The sequence below is a fragment of the Brassica oleracea genome, chromosome C4, assembly GCF_000695525.1.
Source record: "Brassica oleracea var. oleracea cultivar TO1000 chromosome C4, BOL, whole genome shotgun sequence".
In the NCBI taxonomy this organism is placed as follows: Eukaryota; Viridiplantae; Streptophyta; class Magnoliopsida; order Brassicales; family Brassicaceae; genus Brassica; species Brassica oleracea.
In genome coordinates this window covers 19,572,954-19,594,519 of record NC_027751.1, presented here as the reverse complement: position 1 = coordinate 19,594,519, position 21,566 = coordinate 19,572,954, and the positions used below count along the sequence as shown (strand labels likewise).

The window sequence follows — 21,566 nt, the reverse complement described above, 5'->3', positions numbered from 1 at the left end:
ATAACACTATACTAAACCTCTTAATCAGACTCATTACGTTTACATATTTTCATTTTTTTACATGATTCAACCGAAACAAACAACCAACACACGGGAGAGATAGAGAGATAAGGAAAGAAATAGTGGGATAGAAAGAGAGCATTACACACATTAAGCGACTGAATAACCGATGAATATGCACATGTGGTGTTTTTTCGTGTCCTAACTGTTAAAAGTCTCTGGGAAACAAATGGAAATGCTTGTGGATGAAGAATTGAAGAAGAAATTTTTTTGTTGCTGAGTATTCAAAGGCGTGATGTTTAGGTTTAAGTGAAAAAAAATTGGATACGAAGATAGATTTAAGAGAAAGTGGGTCTCAGTCATAAGTGAAAAAAGGTATGAGTCTCAGTTATACTAGTTGTACTACTTGTTAACATGTTTGGTTATATGAGTTATATGAGTTGTATTATCATGGTGAAGAAGAAGAAGATAGAATAATACGTGGGTCCTAGTCAAATGAGAGAAACGAAGAAAAAGTAGAAGATTGTGTGGTTCAGGATGATTTGATAATACATTTTAAACGAGAGTTTCAATCATGGCAATTTAGTCATTTGTCCATCCCTTGGGAAATGTAGATTAGAAGTGGTTGTTGTAAAAAAAATTGGTGCCTTGGGAGCCATAAAGATTAAGGTTACGTGTCGAGACGACTAGGATTTGTTTGTAGAACTTTTCTTCCTGTGGCTCCTAGGAGAAACGGTTTGTTTGACACCATTAAGTATTTTACGTATGTACTTTTAAAGCAGATGAGATAGGATGTGAGGAATGGTCAGCAATAAAGTGGTTTTTTGGGCCTCACATCTTTATTGGACAGGTTCAACCTAAGGAAGAAGAAACAGAGAAGTATGGCCGCATGTGTAATTGAGTTAAGTCCCAAACAAACAAGTCAAGGGAAAAAGGCCTATTACAATCCAAAAAATTCAGTCGTGCTAAATACGACCAGAATAAGTGATCCGTGCTATTCACGGTCTCAGCTCGATTATGATTCAAATAAACTATCCAAAATTTTAAAACATGCTTAAATCTGTATTGTCCGTGACATAAATTAGTCAACAGTTAAATTGGCTTACTGGACATCTGACGTGACACTATTAGCCGAAACAATGTTTTTTTATTAAAGAGCAAATTAGAAATTTTGTCCCTTCTGAAACTCAAACCCAATGTTGTCGCCCATTAAAAAGATCACAAACCACTAGGAAAATGCAAAGTTTTTAAACATTATCATAACTTTATACCACCTTAACATAAATCATCTGTTCACCTAAGCCAATAGACTTGAAACTTGTACCCATAACCGAATAACCAAACTGGATCCGACCTGATTTTGACTGATTCGGCTCGGTTTTGGTATAATCAAAATTAACCGATGGATAATAGTATAAATATCCACGAATATCCGGTCGAAACAGGTTCGGCTCTGTCTCAATCTGTCATCTCCCTTGAGCTCTCTCTATCTCTCCTCATCGCCATGGCCTCATCGCATGTGAGCTCTCTCTCTCTCTCCTCATTGCTATGACCTCATCGCCCTTGAGATCTCTCTCATTCCTCATCGCCATAGCCTCATCGCCCGTTACCTCTCTCTCTCCTCATCGCCTATTCTACATCGCCCACTCCTCATCGTCCATTCTTTGTCTAGTCATGTTCTCGTTCAAATGTAGTCCAAAACGCTCTTCGTTTCATTGCAATCGTTGTCGTTGATATACGAACAAAACAAGAAAAACTTTGATTTCTCATAAAGTTTAGCCAAGTGTTTAGATAAACACTTCAACAACATAATGTTTTCAACTAAGAAAATATTTTTATCATTTCATAGACCAAAGGCACCAAAAGCAAAACTTCGAGTAAATTAATGGTTATTCCAAGATTCGTTGTAAAAATGAGTAAGTCGTAAAACAGCCTGAAACGGCCCACTTACGACTTAAGGTTCAAAGTATCCCAATTTCAATGACGATTTACTTGGAGAAGAATAAGGAAAAAAACAAGATAACAGGAGATTTCAGAAAAGCATAAACTCAAATCTAGGCGGATAAAGAAAATTGGGAAAAGGAAGATAGGAATCAACGGAAAAAATAAACACGTCCGACTTTGAGAGACTATATATACAAGACCTTGAACATTCAAGAAAGGGATCCAGAGACGAAAGTGATGAGAAACTCCTTGTAGGATTTACGTGGTTAGAATGGCAAGTTTAGACTTGAATGTTTTTCCCTTTGTTTTATTGTTTCTCACTGTTAACATATTTCTGTTGAGCCTTAAGGTTTGTCGTTGCCATTGCAGGTTGAGCCTTAAGGTTTGTCGTTTCCGGTATAACGCGATTGAGAGTTCTTGGGCATTGCATCGTTTCTGGTTGAGTCATGCATGGACCGACTGAGGTGGCATGATTCAACGCTGGAGCGGGCAGATGGCGTGGCCGGATCTCGCGAGAACAGAATGAGGTGGCTTAATCGTGTGAATTTGGTGGAGGATCATGCGTAAACCTATTTAGGTAATGTGATTGCGTGAAGGCGTTGAACTCATGGGGACCGAATGAGGTGGTGAGCTCTGATGCGACAACATGAGAAACGCGGGGACCGAATGAGGTGGTATGGTCTCATGTTGGCAACGTAGGGGTTTATCCTCGTTACTTATTGTTTGAACTTTTTTTACTGGATATTCTATGTAGATTTTTTTCTGTTGTATGGTAAATGTTGGGTGATGATTTTGCGGATCCTATAGCTACTCTTACTGAGATTTTATTGAAATGTTCACCCCTCGTTTTTCTCTTTCTTTTTACAGATTCTGTTCATATTGGTGGTTTTTTTGTCAAAGACTTCTTGGATCCTAATTTGTTGAAAAACATATTGTCTTGTCCCATGTGACTAGAGAAAAGTATCCCAATATAGCCGACAATTTCAGTTATACTGGATCGGGATGTCACAAGCTTCCTGCCATCATAGGTAAGAATCTTCTTTGCCATGCATGATTCTCCATAGGTGTGCACCAAACCAAAATTTTCATCTCTTCCCTGATCACCTTCTTATAAATAACCATAGGAATGACTGTAACCGGTAAGCAAACATATTAAACAAATTTTAACCCAGAAATATTTATCCGCGAATCAACAACATTATCGGAGAACAAAACAAAATAACAAGGAGCGTAACTTCTTCTACAGAGGTTACGACAACCCTTTTGATGAGAAAGATTACGTAACATCCTGATTTCTGGTATATGTGGAAAGGCTTAAGATAATTAATTTGGCTACCTATGTCACCAAAGTCGATTTACCTTTGCGGTCAACCATCTATTTAGAACTCCAGAGTTAAGCGTGCTTGGGCTGGAGTAGTGGAAAGATGGGTGACCTGTGGGAAGTGTTTTGCGATATCGTGCAAGTGAGACCAAAGCAAGGGGAAAGGTCATGTCACTACAAGAAATATCGGCATTAGTATCACACTGAAAACGCTACCCATAAGGTTTTCATAGCGTTTTCACAAAAGCTAGGTCTGCCGCAGCTATGGTAAACCCCTTCTTATTGTAGCGTTTTTTCATGAGCTATAATATATAGAGATATTGTAGCATTAATATTTGGCTATACGATAGTCTTTTATATCATTTGATCTGTGCTATTTTATTATTTCTCATTTGTATTATAAAATTATTAATTATTAATTTAAATTATAAATTAATATATTTTAATCCACATTTAAAATTAAAATTGAATTCTAATATAATTTTTTGAGAATAAATTTATTAATAATTAAAATTTTGGTTTACAAATGATATCGGTTTACTATGAAAACGGGTTTACATATAACCCCGGTTTATTAACTAACTCTAACTAAACCTAATATAGCTAAACCACGTTCTTCTTCAATCTCCACCACACTCCTTTTTTGACGCCGAGACCACCACAGTAAAGCTTCTTCAGTCTCCTCCATTGCGCTCGGCCACCATTGTCGACGCCGGAACCACCACTTTTGACGCCTAGAGCACCACCTTCGTTAACTAAGAGAAGATAATATCAGAAGCAATAGTGGATAGTGAATATAAACGAGCATTGCACGCTGAATATGAATCATAACAACAATTAAAAAATTATCTTTATTACCAGAGAAAGGGAACAGATTTGTAAGATCCGATGCCATCCTTCCGGTTTCTCAACATACAGTCTTCACACTTTCCTGCAACAACAACAATTAAAAAAATCAACTTTTAACAAAATAGAAAAGTTGGAGTCTTTATCTATTGAAACACTCACAAGCCTAAGCGATTCAACCTCGTCTTCCATGGAACTGCATCTAAATGTCACTGGTTATCATTCGCCGTCGAGGACGAGATCCTCCGAACATCTGCTCCTATGTTAATTGCAGATGAATGGAGAGAAGCCACGACTGCAGAGGAGTTGAGAGGAGTCTGGACTGCGAGAAGCAGAGAGGAGACTAAACCGGATAAGAGACCACGCCTTACACCAGCGGAGAAGAAAGAGGGAGTTCACAAAGGAGAAAGAAGAGACGACGAGATCGACAGATCTAGGGACCTTAACTCGAAATGCCCCTCCCTCTCCATCACAAATGCTGACTTCACCCTGTAATAAAAAATAATATATATTTTTATTTTTTAAAAAAATAAAATCTGGTAAAACGTGGTTAAAGACATTAGGGACCTTAATGAAATCAACTTATTACCAACCCGACCTGCTCTATCCGACCCAACCAAACTAAACCGGATCAAACCCGTTTCCTAATCTCTAAACGACGCGTTTCACACTGAGGCGCATCCTAAATTTCCGACCCACCCAAACCCAATCAGAATATCCGACCCACCAAAAACAAGATGACCGCGTTTTGTCTCTCTTCACCTAAATCCCCCACTCGTCTCTCTCCGTCTCCTCTCTCTTGCGATTACGAAACGGAACCCTAGCCTCCGTGCGTCGTGGCCTTCTTCGTCGTCCTCCTCCGTCTAAATCAAGAATCCATCAATCTCTCCCTCTTATTTCTCGGGTCTCAATTCTCTATTTGTCTTTGTTTCCGATTTAAACCCGAAATCCTAGAGTCGAGAACCGCTTCGTTTCTTCTTCCTTCTCCGTCGAAATCTAGTCTCCATCTTCGTTCCTTTTCGTAAGTGAGTAGTTTCCCTTTTTGAGTATTACATTGTTGAGATGTCTTAATTGATGTTTGCTATGCGGTTTGCATTTGGAGTAATTGACTTGTTGTGTTTGTAACTTCTTGTACATGAAATGAAGGGCCAAAAAAGAAAGAATCCATCTACTACGTCCGGTGGAGTCTCTAGTAGAACTAGAGCTAGAAAGGAAGTCTCAGATGGGAATGAGCCAGCAAGAGAAGATGTAGTCCATCAAGACAGTACTCCAGTGAGAGAAACGACTGTAGTTTCGCTCTCAGTTGATTCTGAAAGTGAAGACATGTCTGCTGTATCATCTAAGGTATTTTTTGCATTCATTTTAATCATTGTCAGTGAGAAAGTATACTAGTTTCAGTAGTAAGGAATGATTAATACATATATATTATGATTGCAGGCAAGGCAACCATAGCAGCCCCTTGGTCGGGTTATCAGAGGACATGCAAAGGATTCTGGACCAGTAGACCCGTTCATCTTAAGGATCGTGGAAGATTTGGATGTTTGCAGAACATTTCCTTGGGGTCGTCTGACATTTGAGGATGCAATAAAGAACATTAAGCATATGATGGAGCTTCTGAAGGGTGAAGTGCACTCGGCATGCGGCTTTCCTGGATTCATAATTCCATTAGAGGTAAAGCATACAATTTTGCAAAATATTAGTTTTTTTATAACCGTAAATCTGATACTGTGACTATATTTGTGTAGATTTTTGCTTTTGAGTGTATTCCTAAGCTGGGGAAAATATTTCGACTCTCTGCGGACAGACCTTGTGAAGATTGTCCTATGATGTGCAAGAGCCGGTTTACAAAGAGTAGCATGAAGGGTTATCCTTTGGAAGATATATATGTTGCACTTGGAAACAAAAAGGTATATGTATATATATTTTGTAGTAGAAACTAGAAGAATATAATAAAATTTAAACTGATTTTCCTTTCCTGTTTTATTTTCAGGTTATTAACAGTGTGTTGGTGCCAACTGTGGGTGAGGAAATTATGCTGGCTCGTATCATTGATGAGGAGCCAGAGTATCATTGATGAGGAGCCAGAGTATCATTGATGAGGAGCCAGAGTATCATTGATGAGGAGCCAGAGTATCATTGATGAGGAGCCAGAGTATCATTGATGAGGAGCCAGAGTATCATTGATGAGGAGCCAGAGTATCATTGATGAGGAGCCAGAGTATCATTGATGAGGAGCCAGAGTATCATTGATGAGGAGCCAGAGTATCATTGATGAGGAGCCAGAGTATCATTGATGAGGAGCCAGAGTATCATTGATGAGGAGCCAGAGTATCATTGATGAGGAGCCAGAGTATCATTGATGAGGAGCCAGAGTATCATTGATGAGGAGCCAGAGTATCATTGATGAGGAGCCAGAGTATCATTGATGAGGAGCCAGAGTATCATTGATGAGGAGCCAGAGTATCATTGATGAGGAGCCAGAGTATCATTGATGAGGAGCCAGAGTATCATTGTGAGGGAAGCACAAGTGATACTTGGAACCACTGGCTAAATGTGAAGCAGGAGAAGATATTTTGGAAAGAACTATATGAGTTAGATGTTACTGCACGAGTGTTTGAAAAGAAGATGACAAAGAAAAGGTGACGTTTTTAGAAGATTCGTCTTCTAATTCTGGTTTGGAGAGCTTGAAAGGTCTGGAAGAAAGGATTTTGGGGGTCATGGGTGAAGGTTTTTCTGGTCTTAAATCAGTGGTGGAGACAAAACTGGATGATATGCATGTGAGGATGAGTAAATTTGAAAAGAACCAGCGATAACTGAGAAGAAGCGCCAAGAAAATTGAAGAAAGGCTAACTTCTATTGAGAGCAAGACAAATGAGGAGAAGAATTATGGTGAAGATATGGATTTTGGACAGTGGGATGATAAGGATTATGGTAGAGCTGAAGGGAAGGAAAACAGTGAGAATGCTAAGGAAGACAAGGGTAACACTGAGTCTGGCGAGGAAAAGGATGTGGTCTCAGGTGGGAAAAACAGTAAGGATAGTGAGAAAGACAAGGGAAACGTGGAGGATGCATGATATGGAACAAGATGACGAAGAGGAAGAGCAAGTTGTTGTGGAGAATGAGACTGAAAGCAGTGAAGAAGAGAAGAAGAACGAGACTGATAAAACAGAGCTGGGAACTAGGGAAGAAAATGAGGTATCTGAAGAAGATTACGATACTGAGGAAGAGGCTGAGAAGAGGAGAGTAGAGGCGGATGCAGCATGGAGGAGAATTCTTTCTGAATCTGACACTCATGAAGATGTAGAGGAGAAGAAAGAGGTTGAAGGAAAAGAGGTTCAAGAAGAGGCTGAGAATCTAGAGAAAGAGGCTGAGAATGTTGCCAAGGGAACTCCTACACCACCACGTGGTAGACCGAAGAGATTGGCCGTGAGAAAACTAGTACTTACACCATCAGAGGAGTTTGTAAGAGGACCAGCGGTGGAAGCAAAGAAAGCTGTGGTAACTGAGCCATCACCTGTCGGGACTGAAAAAGAGGCTGAAGAGATGGAAGTTGAAGCAGATGTGGAGGAAGAGAAGGAAAAACCTGAGGAAACTGACGAGGAGAGTCCCACCGAGAAAAATGCAGAAAAATGGTGGAGGAAGAAGAAGCTGTAGAGGAGAGTCCCACTGAGAAAAATGCTGAAGAAATGGTGGAGGAAGAAGAAGCTGTAGAAGAGAGTCCCACAGAGAAAAATGCTGAAGAAATGGTGGAGGAAGAAGAAGCTGTAGAGGAGAGTCCCACCGAGAAAAATGCTGAAGAAATGGTGGAGGAAGAATAAGTTGTAGAAAAAGAAGCTATGGAAGAAGAAGCTGTGGAAGCAGAGAAGGCTGAGGAAGAGGCAGATAAAGCGGTTGAGAAAGAGACTGAGAAAGTTGTCGAGGAAGAGGGTAATAAATACACTGATGAAGAAAAGAAAATGTGGGCCTTGGTCGTTTACAAGGCTAGTGAGGAGATGGCAGATGGGACCAATGAGGGGAGGAGAGATGGAACCAATGAGGTGAGGACAGGGTTCAACCTTCGGTGCAAACAGAAGATAATGATGTATGGCAAACCAAGGAAGGTTACAGCTAAGAAGAGGTGCAGACCAAGTAAGGAATCAGCACCTGTGATTGCATATACGCCAAGTGAGAAGAGAAAACCTCAGTGGCTGCAGAGTCCCTACACGCAGGTGAAGACCGAAGACATTGACGGGCCTAAGAAGAAGCGTAAAACAAAGGGTAAGTAGGCCTCTGGAAATTATTTATGTATTTTAAGTCTTTAAAACTTGGTAGGATGTTTAAACTTGGTTGTAGTATGCTTTTTGGATGTTTAAACTTTGTTGTATTATGCTTTTTGGATGTTAAAAAACAGGTTTGGAAACTGTTTTCAAGTTAGGCTATGTCCAAAAATTAGTTAGATGGATAACTGGTTTTACTACTAGATTTACTAAGGCCAAAAAAACACTTGGTAATAATAAAATATACTCATGAAATGCATAACACATGTTAAACGTGGAATGCATAGCGCATTTTAATAAAGTTCTCATGTAAAACGTACAGCCGTTATATACATAAATATAATACTCAAATTACACTTAGTAATTCTTGGTATTCTTCAAGGAGTTAGTAATACTACCTTACATATAGTAATTCTTTGGCAATTTTTAGCTTTTTCTAGTTAAACCCGTAGAAAATGTAACTCTTTTTAGTAAACCCAATGATTTTACACTATGATTATCATCAGCAGAAATTTTCCAGGAATATGTATTTTGTTAGATTTTCCTCATTATAGTCTAACCTTTCACACACTAACAATATAAGTTAAGGGAGTTTTTTAGAAAACCGAATAGGTTTTTCTTAAACTATTGAAAATAATAATCAAAATAGTTTTAATATACATATTAATCAAATATATAGTCTACTAATTGATAATACTCATGAAAGATATAAGGGTTCTATATACTAAACATAAATACTCATACTAATATATATGGAAGCTGTTTAATTCGAGACACTGTACTCAAGATGGAAGATGCTTAATTAGACAACGGAAAGAAACCCTGCATCAACACATCTTTTAGACATTTCGGTTTCCACAATAGGAACAAGCTTTAGTGCGGGTGGTATTTCAGCTGTGTCCTTCCTATGTATGTTGAACCATTCAGCCATTTTCCGGATGATGAAATCAAACATTGGTAGTATGTTTAACTTTCTCGCATCACTAATAACACCGTTAAAAGATTCCATTGAATTGGTGGTGTCAACATTGTACCTATCTCCTTCAAAGTAACATCTTGCCATTTTCCTCTCTTCAACACTTTTGTCAAGATACTCCGCTGTTCTAGGATACCTCATGCGAAAAGCATTATAAAGGTTCAAGAACTCAGCCTCAGTATAAGCGTGTGCGCACTCCATAAACTTAAACGCACAAGTGTCTCTGTTGTTACGGACGTGTCCTTTAACATTCTGAGACAAATGCCATATACAATACCCATGAGCGGCCTGAGGGAACACTAGACTTACTGCCTTGATCAAGCTTTTGTTTCTGTATGAAAGAAACACCAATCCAAGGACATCAGATATCACTGATTTCAACTGTTCCATAAACCACACCCAACTATGCTCTTTCTCACCATCTGCAATACCAAACGCAATTGGATAGTGGTGATGATCGGGATCTTGAGCAGTCGCAAAAAATAGAACTCCACCATAAACATTCTTCAGGTGTGTTGCATCGACAATGAGGACTTTTCTCATAACGATAAACTCTTCTATGCTAGCTCCCAAAGCAAAAAATAGATACTTAAACTTTTGGGCCTCATCCACAACCACACGAGCTACTGTGCCAGGATTCGACTGCTTCAGCATGTGCATATAAGAATTTAATAAAGTATAACTCTCTTCTGGACTTCCTCGCACTTTATTAGCAGCTAATATTTTTCCTCTCCATGACGTTGTGTATGATACTTGCACAACAACCCTGTGATGAACCAAACCGATCAAGGCGTTGGGAGCTGTTGTGTCTAAACTATCAGGATAATCTTGAGCAAAAACAGCTGCAACGATTCCTGGTGTGCCTCTCCTTCTACTAGGCAGTGTTCTTGTAGTAACAATAGAACATCTATGCTGTTTGATATAACTTCTAACCGTCCAATGATCTGAATTCATCAACTTTGCAACACGCACAAACCACTTGCAGCCTTCTTTGGCTGCTCGGCATTTTATCACATATCTCTTACTGTCCGACTTAATTACATCATACTCAAAACACTTCAGATGTGAAGCCATCTGAATATGAACTTAAGCTTCCTCCTTGGTTCTAAATTCTTGACCTACAGCCAAATCCATACCATCATCCCGTTCCTTGACAGCTGGTGTTACTTCAACTGATGGTCTTGCTTCTGTATCGATCTTCAATCACAATCGCATCTCTTTCGGTGCCATTCTCATGCATTTCAATGTCTTCGTAAAGTGTGAGCACACCATCTTCTTCACAAGCCTCTCTATCAGTAGCCCATGTATCAGTAACCTCTCTATTAGTAGCCTCTCTATCGGATAGACCGACATAGACATCAGCTTCATCATCCTCTTCTTCAACCGTTTTGTTGAACTCCACATGTAGAACACTTCTACACTTCTCATGATTTACATGCAGTAGATAACCAAAAACATCTTCATCATTCCAGATATATGATAGCTTGTTCGAATACAATACCATTGGAAAGTAACTAATCTTTGTTTCCATCTTATATCCATCTACCTTTATCTTTCTGCAAATACGCTCAAGCAAAGCAGAGTATGTGATCTCCTCCACTGATTTCTTAACCACAATCGTGTGAATTTCATCTTCTCCTTCACAATCTCCCGAATCCATTTCATTTCGGCCCCATCCTTAATATAATATCCCCTGTAGTCAAAACAAATGATTGTGCCAGGCGGATTTTGCATTTTTCCTGAAATAAAATAGAATTGTCATTACAATTACAATTACATTACCATTATTAGGAAGCTTGCACTCTCTTACTAATACTTTTTCATTTCATTTCAGTAATATACATAGTAATACTAGTAAAACAGTTTTACCTTAGTAAATTTTAGTTATTATAGTAATACCCAGAAATTATCCTTGCACTAACTAATAAAAATTTTAGGACGATTTTGTTCAGATTTTACATTACCCATGATATAGAATTCATATTAATGAAATTACACACAAAATATCATCGAAAATGGACATAAAATATACCATAAACCCATAAACATAGTTTTCAAAATCTTTTTAAATCTCTTAAATTTTGCATCCGGTCTTTCTTTTTAAACACTAGGCGAGATATACACTTCTTTTTAATAATAGTCCAGCAAAAATTTCATCAAAACCGGACATAAAATATACCTGAAATCAATATTCATAGTTTTCAAACTCGTTTTTACTCTCTCAAAACTTTCATCAATTCTTACTTTTTTTTAACATTACCCATGATATACAGAACATTTAAATGCTATTCCACAAAAAAAAATCAGCAAAAACGGACATGAATTACCTGTTTATGAAGCTTCAAATTCGCCAATGGAGAGTGAGGAAGGAGAGCTTCACGCGGAGAGAAGAGAAAAACTTGAAGACATGTGGGCCATGTCTCCTCTGATTGGTTAAGGTTGTCTCTGTCCCTGGTGGGCCATCTTGGTTGTTGGTTTATTTAAGTGAAGAAATAAATGAGTTAATGAGGTGGAAGAAATATATTAAAGAAATGAGAGGCTAATTTGGTATTTGCAATGACAATGGGGTCCACATAGGGGTATTGAGAATAGAGAAGAGATAATAAGGTTAGTTTTTTTCTCATGAGGGCATTTGGAGTTAAAGAGAGAGGAGATGAAGAAAAAAATATTAAAAAGCAAAGAACTGTATTCGTTAGATCAGACTTCTATCAACAGTTTAGATTAAAACCCGACGCAATCCTTGCCTTCTTATTTCATTGGCCAACAACAATTCACTTTTCTTATTTATTTTTATCCGTTTTTGAACATATATGAATGCTTATTTGAAGGAAAAATGAATGATTTCAAATATTTGCATATAGAAATAATTGTTATATTTTGGATTTATGATTTAATTTTAATAATTAAAAAAATTATTTACAGGTTAAGTTTATGATCAATTTAAGGTTTGGAATTTTGGAAATATGGTTTGGATTTTGGGAGTAGGGTTTGGGGTTTAGGGGATAGGATTTGGGGTTTAATTCTAAAGTTCATAGTTAAGTTTTCAAAAAATAAAGTTTAGATTCAAAGTTTGGTATTTATAATATAAAGTTTAAAGTTTAGATCTAAATTTTTTTAAGTCTGAAGTATACTTAGAGTTTGAGAAATAGGGTTTGGGATTAACTTTTGGGGTTTAGGGTTTAAGTTTTGTTTTTTTTTAATTACATGTTGAAAATTTATATATTTTTAAAATTAGTATGCTTTTGTTTTAGTTATAAATTTCTACAAATGTTCATTTTGAAATTTATTGTAAGTGTTGGATGTTGGAATTTAGGGCATGTTTAGAGTTTAGAATTTGAGATAAAAAATATTATTTTTCTTCTTTTCTAGTTTATTATTAATGTTAAATTTTAATTTTATCGTATTATTTGTTGTGTCATCTTTGGATTTTGCGATGAAATATTAAAAATTAAGGGTTTAGAATATGATTTATATATTATGTATGTTTTCGGATACTTATATTTTGTATGTTCTCGGATAATTAATAAACTAAACCATCTCAAAGTGCTGTAGAGTGCACCAAAATATACATAAACCTCCCCCAACGTGTAATACATTACTCTCATCCGTGAATCAGTTGTGAATGTTTAAGATTCCTGATGCTTATGAAAGCTATTACTTATAAGAACCAACTGCATGAAACATCCAGCTAGAGTCTTTAACAGTCTGGTTCTTCTCACTGTTGCAAAACCAAATCTGATACGACAAAAAGTGATGTCAATAACAATCTTGCAAATATAGACTTTAGACACAATATAAAATCATTTTAAGAACTACCTTGAAGACCCCACCAAACGAAGTAGTAACTGCCATGGAACGGGTAAGGTGGGAGGCAATGGCTGAGACACCAGCATCCCTGAACATAAGACAAATCATCTCGTTATCAATGGATATACCTTCACCGAGTCTGGGGCATCAAGAAAGAACTCCTTATATCCATCACCGATCATCTCCATGGTTCAACAATTATCTCCATGGTTCAACAATCTATGAATCCTTAATCAAGAGAGCAAAAGAAGAGAACTTTCAAGAGTTATAGAATCCCCTTCATCTAAAATCTCAATCAGAGATTACACATGGTTAGGGTCGAAATCGAGGGTTTTGATTACACTAACCAGAGAAAGGTTTACGCTTGAGACAAGGGTCAAGCTGACTACAATCTCAATCTGAGACAGAGATTACACATGGTTACGGTTAAGCCCAAGCTTCTTAGCATCCTTTGCCTTCTTGGTGCTCCTTAACCTTTATAAGGAACTTGTGGTTCTGCTTCAAGGTCACCCTTTTACTCTTGCTATCTGAAAAATAATCACAACATCAAACAAATTAATAAAGACCTTCAATTGAGGGGCTTATCGAGAGAAAAGGGACCAGAGAGAGAGAGAGAGAGATTACGACTCCTCGAGTCATTAACAAGATCCTCAAGTTCTTCATTACTTCTCCATGCTCTGTTCTGTGTTTTCTGTAATAATGTTCTGTGTAAAAAAAAACCTTGCAGAACAGTAGCAAGAGTGTTGAGGTAAGAGTAAGCAAGGGTGTTGAGTCGCATCCAGGAAGCATAATTGATTCCCTCTGCTCGTTGCTACTGCTCCTTCTCGACGAGTAATCCGAATCCACAGTCGCAGCCATGACAATATCAACCCGACGGTGGAGATGCTTCGGAGCAGCGGGTTCGATTTTCCGGTAAGGCGGATACCGGTGGAGAGTGGAGGGAAGTGTTCTAAGCATTCTTCAGTAACCACCATCCTCTTCAACCTTATCTCTTCAAGCCAAGTGTGCGCAAAGTTACAAAGGACGGATTAGGATTCTTAAGTTTTGATTTTGAACTCGATTGGAGTTGAATCGATCGAGAAGAACCCGATTTACTCATCTTTTCCAACAAAGAATGTTCTGATGTTTATAATTGAAGAAGACGAAGGAAGAAGATAGATTGATTGAAATAAGAAAAAAAATAAAATAAAAAATCATCTCTAGAGAAAAAGAAAGGGAAGTCGGAAAAAGAGAGAAAGAAATGAATGAGTATTCTTTTTTCTGAGTGTTTGGCGCACAAAACTAAAATTTTCGCGCAAAGTGTTACCCTAAATTAAATCGCCTAATTTTGTATTTCTATTTAATGAAATTCTATCTTAGCGCGAATTTAATGTTACAATAGAGTTGTGATCCGATTTTTGTATTTTTGGTAGCAGTTGATGAATTCGTGCTACCGCGAACTGCTACCAATACTTATATTTCTTGTAGTGTGTGGTGATTGCAGAGTTAGCAATGAATTTGAGCCTTTGTAAAAATCAACGCACCATCCGTTAGATAGAATAAGACCCACATGCCGACAGAGCGGGCGTGGGTGGCCCGTTAGCCGTGGGAGGTCGAACGTTACAAATGGTATCAGAACTGGTTAGCCATCTTGGTTCTGGCCCGAGAGGCGTCTTGAGACCTGTCGTGGTGCGCAACGGAGGCGTTGCGCTCTGTGAGTGGGGGTGAATTGTAACATCCCGATTTCTGTTATATGTGGAAAGACTTAAGATAATTTATTTGGCTGCCTATATTACCAAAGTCCATTTATCTTTTCAGTCAACCATTCATTTAAAACTCCAGAATTAATCGTGCTTGAGCTAGAGTAGTAGAAAGATGGGTAACCTGCGGGACTTATTCGCTATATCGTGCGAGTGAGACCAAAACAAGGGGAAAAGTCATGTAGTGATTGGTTAGTAAATTATGATTTCGAGCCTTCGAAAAATTAACGCACCGCCCGTCGGATGGGATGGGACCCAGAGGCCGAGAGAGCTGGCATGGTGGTTCATTAGCCGTGGGAAATCGGGGCGTTACAGATTATTAAAAAAAAATAAGCCAGCCATGAAAATAAGTAATCAAACCAGATTCATAATATCAAATTACTAGAGCTTTTTGAATATATACTTCAAATAAAAAATACACTAAAGCAGAAAATCAAGATATGCTTACATTCGTACTGGTGCATACATATCTCTAACATGGAAGATAAAGTTGGAAAGTTGGAATTTATTGGTTTTTGCTTTGAATATTTTTTTAACGTTTGATAACAAGAGTTTTGAAAAGAAAGAAGGATAGGAAAGGATCCTCACCACAATGGCAAAGCCAAACAACAAAGGACAAAGACAAAAATCTTAAAGGAAAGATGAATTAGTCTTGTCTTGAAGCTTCTCTTGCAATACGGAGATGAAGCCAAGCTGGTCCTCCTAGAGCAAGATAGGACTGGAAACACCCATCTTTCATCACACTTTTAGCTATATCTATGGCTATTGAGTTGGCGCACACTTTCTCAACTTCAAACGAAACTGAAGAAAAGAGAGTACAAAGAAGTGAGACATGCTCCAATATAGGCACCGAAATCTGGGCCAAGAAGTAGGCGATGTGATCGCATCAATAGTTTCTAGGTGGTCCGATGCTATGCCTACCGAAGTAAAATTACATCTCTCGCACTCTGTAAGACCCATACAATACCACGTAGTTCTGCAACTAATCAGTTTGTCAAAGGAGTAAAGGCATCACGACCGTGGAATAAGACATTTCCCGTGTGATCCCTCGCAAGCCAAGCTCCTCCACACTGTAATAATACATTCCTCCAATTCACATGAATGTTACATTTAACAATTCCAAACGAAGGAGGGCACCACCGTTCCATGTCTCCTGTTCTGGTGTTCTGTCGCTATGTTTTGAGCTTGTGTGTTGACCTCAAACCAAATAGAAGCTTCTTCCTCTGCATTATTTACGCAAAACAACGGAGATTCCTGAGTCTCTGCATACATGATCGAATTCCTGTTTTCCTACATTCCACAACAGACAAGGAATAGCGTGCACACTGTTACCACTGGGAGTTTGGTTGTCCAGAGAGTTGAACAAAAAGGCCATGTTCTCCTCGAAAACCATTGTAAACCCATGCGAGGGTGAAGGACATTGCGTCAGTTGCCACAGTTCCTGAGCTTTAGTACAGCGGAACAGCATGTGGTTAATTGTTTCTGGTTCTAAGTGACATAGAGAACAAGTTCTCTGCACATTCAGACCTCTAGATTGAAGTCTATCAGCCACTTCCAAATGCCGAATTGTGTAAAACAGAATACAGACTGTTTTGATTGGTTTTCATTTTTTTATTGACTAATGTGTTAACCTCCAAAAGCTTGAAAAAAATGCAAGAGTGTCATTATCTATAGATACTTGTGATATTGTGGTGTTGATTTATTGTAATAGAAGAAAAAAAATTGTATCTGAAAACATCCCCGTGCAATAGTTTTAAGATCCAATATCTTATCTTATTATATAAAGAAGAGATTGACTCTCTTCTGAGTAAGACACGTCATCAAATAGCTTCTTCTAGACGTGACACGTGTCACCTATAAAACCTCACTGTTTCATTTAAGTTTGTGTGCAACACATGTGGGCTTCGTTTTGCATTCAGACCTAATGTTTTACTCAAAGGGTCAAGTCCGATAAGAGAAACTTTACGTGTTTCAAAACGCGTCGTTTCAGATTTTAGGGTTCAACACAATTCTGATCTCTGCCGTACGAGAGTTAATCTCAACGAAAGCGATGGTTCATCTTCTTCCTAACAATCTGAAAAGCAACCAGTTACAGATGCATCACCCACGATCTACCTTCAATGCGAGCTTCACTCCTGCAAGGCGGTGTATCTGCTTGTATAAAAAGGTTAGCCTTTCTGCTCTGAAAACCATCTTCTCAATCCGGTTTTGATTTTGGAACTGCCGGTGTTGAGTTTGTTTCCAAGAACAAAATATACACAGAGCCTTATCTGGAATGTTTAACACAAATCCAACTCGCTTCTCTATATCTTTCCCCTCCTTGCTTGGTTCTTTATCAAGAGCTGATGCGCAACGCCTATCACTGCCCTTGAGTCTCCAACATTAGCAACCACAAGCTTTTGACCATCGATTGCAATCTCCGTTTCAGATTGACCCGCCTTTATAAAGCTTAAGAGACTGCTGACACTGCATCTGTTGATGCTAAAGGAGAGTCATCCATTGGATGGCAAAGTGAAAACTATGCGTGATGTACTGATGTTTTTCCACTTCTTGCTTTTGCCTCTATCCACAAAATGAAATCAAAGTGAGAACTTTTCAGATTCATTCACATACATGAACAAAAATCTCAGACCTTTAACCAGCGTACAGTCATTAACAAACAGAGGAGAATCGAGAACTGCCATCTTCACACAGAATCTTCAGATTCATTAACTAAATGCAAAAAAGGCAAGTCAAATTTAATCAAATTCCCTCATCAGATTGCTAACATCAGTTCCAAACAGAGAAGAACTAAAACGAGTATCATGGCTAATCAACGAAAGGGTGTAATAGAGCTAATCAGTTTAAGATCTCACAGTAACATCAAAATCAAAGAAGAATCAACCTAATAAGATAAGCCATTAAGCCAATTAATACCTTCATCTTACGGAGAATTTCTCTGCATGTCATTAAGCCAATTAGTACCTTCGTCTTTAGTCTTTGTGTGGATGTGTGATGATCCAAGAAAGAGAGAGACATAATGGTTGTAAATATTTGTGATGATGATGATGAAGCTGGCAGTTATTATTATAAATTCAATAAAGGAAATGAAATAACTAGAAAATCATAAGACCAATACTTTAATACAAAAGTGGAACCTTAAAGTTCACGTTATCGTGGGTCGATCAGATACAATCGATGTTACAATATTACGTACTATGAAAATGTTATTTTGAACATGTAGACATAAATATAAACGCAAAACTACATTTTGCGCAGGGCTCCATATAATTTAAACTTTCAAATAATGTTTATAATTTTATCATTAGTCCTTTTTCAAAAAAAAAAAAACTTTATCATTAGTCACCCAAATTTTTTTTAGACAACTATTTTACTGTGGACGGAATATATTTACAAAAAAAAATTATTCAAGAAAAGGGCCTACAAGTCAAAAAAGTGGACCCATATTTGGTTTGTAACGCATGACGACTACTCATTACAAGATGTGAATACCATTTCCTTCCATATGCTAATTTGTTTTAAAAAAATTAGATTCATTTGTTTCTATGCACAGAGCTAGAAACAGCACCAGAACCACAAGTCTTATTGGTGACAACGATATATGATCTAAATAATAGATTTTCTAAATAACTTATTTCTAATCCAGAGTTCAAATTGTGAATTAAATGTAAATAGCCGTAAACGTGGCAAAATTCAAAAAATCGTACCATCCTCCTACTCCAAAAAGTGTTATACCGGCGCACAAATTCCATCAAGCCACTCTATGAAATAAAATGCTATCATAATACAAACCTGAACATAAGTAAATTAACTAACAACCATGTAAAAAAAATCATATATCAAAGTAAAGACGTCATAAATTCATTGCGATACAATCATATCTATCATCACCAATGCATAATTGACTGGATCCAAATAAACATAAGATGCCTACATGTTGAGACACAATATTTTAGTCAAAATATTTTTTATTTTCATGTACAAGAAATTATACTCAGTTTGTCCGTTTAGAATAATACATTTGTCACTTTTTTGCCTTTGCCTTTTCTTTTTATTTTTTTATTTTTCCTTATTAATAAATTTATTAGTACGATTAATTACATAATAAATAAGAAAATATAACCAAAAAACATTACACAAAAAAAAACAAAAAAGGCAAAAAAATAACAACTATTGTTAATAATATCAATTACTAACATTCTCTAAAACAACTATAATAACTCTAACAAGGAGTTCCTCTAAATAAAAACCTCATTCTCCGCTATTTTTTAAAACTCTCACAAAAATGAAGATACAATGGTATTAGAAAACTCGATCCTATTCTCTTTTGATCGAATCCAATTGATTTATGTATTTTATAGTGTTATAAAACTTAAAACACTATAAAAGCTTTACAATTGGGGATTAAAATAGCAACAATACTACGAATTCGATCATTTTTAGTTATGGGGTAGACAACATAATCATATTCACACCCAACTAAACATAAAAGAAAACGTACACAAAATTAATTTTTTATAAAAATTGATCCATCAAATCCCGCGCGTAGCACGTACTTCTCCTAGTTTGTTGTATATAAGACATCCTCTAGAGGATGTTCTGTTTTTGACCCCTATTTTCTGTTTGTTTTCTCCCTCTTCCCTTCTGTTTCTTCTCTTCAGTATTCTGCTCCTGGACAAACCTGAGTAGCAAAAATTGATATTGCATGTTAGCCTCAGGATAACAACCAAAAGATAGAGGAAATTTTTTTTGGTGCAATCGATTTTTACTCTAATTTTCCCAGTGGTGACTCATGAGAAAAATCATCGACTAGCCATAGACCAAAATCTTGGAAGCGTTTCAACTTTTGGTTGTAGCCGACAATGTAGTTATTGTGAACTATCACATGTTTCCCATTTGTCTCATTAACCCATTTCTTGTTCTTAAAGTACAATCCTCCTGACGGGAAAGCTGATTGTGGAAGCAAGTAGACATCTACCTGGAAAATATAAAATCACAAAAGGGCTGAAAATGGACAAGTAGTGAAAAACTAACTCTGAGATTGAAACCAACAAAGTCATCGAACATGAGTTGATAAAATTAGAAATCTCGAAGTACCAAAAAATAGTATAAATTTCTAATATGTTCCATCAGGATGATGGATTTCATGGGAAATCTTGAACTGAATCACATCTAAAATCATCAATAATATATCTTACTTAGAAAATCTGATTTGACCTAACAAACTAATTATGATATTCTTTTAAATTCATGGACATCTAACTTAATATCAACTAGATCCGGACAAGCACAGCCGTGTAGGTTTTTTATTTATATACTTATATTTTAAATATTTTAGTTTATACTCTCTCTTGATACAAATATATGATGTTTAAGGTTGTTCACACATATTAAATATTTACTTTTATCTATTAATTTTTGGTTTTTATTTTAGTTAGTTTAAAGTTTTATTTGATTTTCAATAAAATTCAACCACTTACATTTTTGGGTTTTTGGCAAAACTAATCCACAACTTGATTTTAACCCCAAACCTATACCCAAACTTGAATCAAATGCAAAACTAACCTAAAAGCCTAGTGAAATTACAGCTCAGCCCCTTGTGACCAAACAAAAAAACAGAAGCCATTTTTACGAATATAGCCCTAGTAAATCGTCTGAGTCGTCTGAGATGTTGGAAGTCGTCTGGACGACTGAAGTGTAAGTCGTCTGGTACCGGTTTATTTTAAAAATAATTTATAAATCTTGTAAAAAAATATTTTGATGCGTGAAAAATAAAAATCAAGTAATTATAAACAGTTTTAAGTGATATAAATTAAGATATGATAAAATTGATTTGTTTTAAAGATAGATGAGAGGAAGTAGTGAATCATGAAATACTTTGGTTTAGGAGTTTGGCAAACATATGTTGTAGTATTGTATGTATTGTTAGGCTTAGATTTTGGAAAACTAAAATGTTTTTTTCAAAAATTAGTTTTCACCTATATGTATTTATTTATGTGTATAGTAAACACTTTTCAAGTTTGATTTGATTTTATGAAGTCATTAATTAGATAATTAAGTTTAGGGGTTATGTTTAGGGTGTGGACGACTTATATTTCAGTCGTCTGTTGAATAATTTACTCGGACGACGTATATTTTAGTCGTCTGTTGAATAATTTACTCGGACGACGTATATTTTAGTCGTCTGTTGAATAATTTACTCGGACGACGTATATTTTAGTCGTCTGTTGAATAATTTACTCGGACGACGTATATTTTAGTCGTCTGTTGAATAATTTACTCGGACGACGTATATTTTAGTCGTCTGTTGAATAATTTACTCGGACGACGTATATTTTAGTCGTCTGTTGAATAATTTACTCGGACGACGTATATTTTAGTCGTCTGTTGAATAATTTACTCGGACGACTTACATTTCAGTCGTCTGAGTCAAAAATATTTAACCTAATTGGATTTTTTGTCTCCCTATATAAAGAAAAATTTACACATTCTCTCTCCTCCTCTCAAATGGCTGCAACAAAAATGTAATGTTCATCATTCTAAAACTCTCCAACCTCTCTCTAATCTCTTTGACTTGAAAACACCAAACTTTATATGAATTTTTCAGTTTTGTCTCATGTATTTCTTACTAATCTATCTCTTTTGCAGGTTTTTAATCAAATGGTACTCATCTTCCA

General features: G+C 36.8%; 2 protein-coding genes and 2 long non-coding RNA genes across 4 annotated transcripts in view; all 4 read right to left on the bottom strand.

The window, feature by feature from the left end:
- Positions 1 to 3,752: 3,752 nt before the first annotated feature.
- LOC106340646 lies at positions 3,753 to 4,590 on the bottom strand. Its single transcript, XR_001269469.1, has 3 exons — positions 4,274 to 4,590; positions 4,124 to 4,196; positions 3,753 to 4,020 (listed from the first exon to the last, which is right to left on the bottom strand). It is a non-coding gene; the product is annotated as an uncharacterized LOC106340646 (long non-coding RNA).
- Positions 4,591 to 9,169: 4,579 nt separating this feature from the next.
- LOC106338323 (protein FAR1-RELATED SEQUENCE 5-like) lies at positions 9,170 to 10,417 on the bottom strand. The gene has a single exon (XM_013777333.1). The coding sequence runs from the start codon at positions 10,415 to 10,417 to the stop codon at positions 9,170 to 9,172; it is 1,248 nt and encodes a 415-aa protein (XP_013632787.1).
- Positions 10,418 to 12,860: 2,443 nt separating this feature from the next.
- Positions 12,861 to 14,374, bottom strand: LOC106339499. The gene is made up of 4 exons (XR_001269174.1): positions 13,775 to 14,374; positions 13,498 to 13,677; positions 13,160 to 13,378; positions 12,861 to 13,078 (listed from the first exon to the last, which is right to left on the bottom strand). It is a non-coding gene; the product is annotated as an uncharacterized LOC106339499 (long non-coding RNA).
- Positions 14,375 to 19,162: 4,788 nt separating this feature from the next.
- The window catches only part of LOC106340567 (UDP-D-xylose:L-fucose alpha-1,3-D-xylosyltransferase 3-like), a 9,048-nt gene continuing 6,644 nt past the window's right edge, over positions 19,163 to 21,566 (bottom strand). The window contains exons 4-5 of the mRNA XM_013779422.1: positions 19,659 to 19,867; positions 19,163 to 19,570 (exon numbers count right to left, since the gene is read on the bottom strand). Coding sequence (XP_013634876.1) covers positions 19,477 to 19,570; positions 19,659 to 19,867 — 303 coding nt within the window. The 3' untranslated portion in view covers positions 19,163 to 19,476. The remainder of the gene's footprint in view (positions 19,571 to 19,658; positions 19,868 to 21,566) is intronic.

Bases quoted from the DNA above. Each gene is read 5' to 3' on its own strand.
- LOC106338323 (XM_013777333.1), bottom strand. From the start codon at position 10,417: ATGGCTTCACATCTGAAGTGTTTTGAGTATGATGTAATTAAGTCGGAC.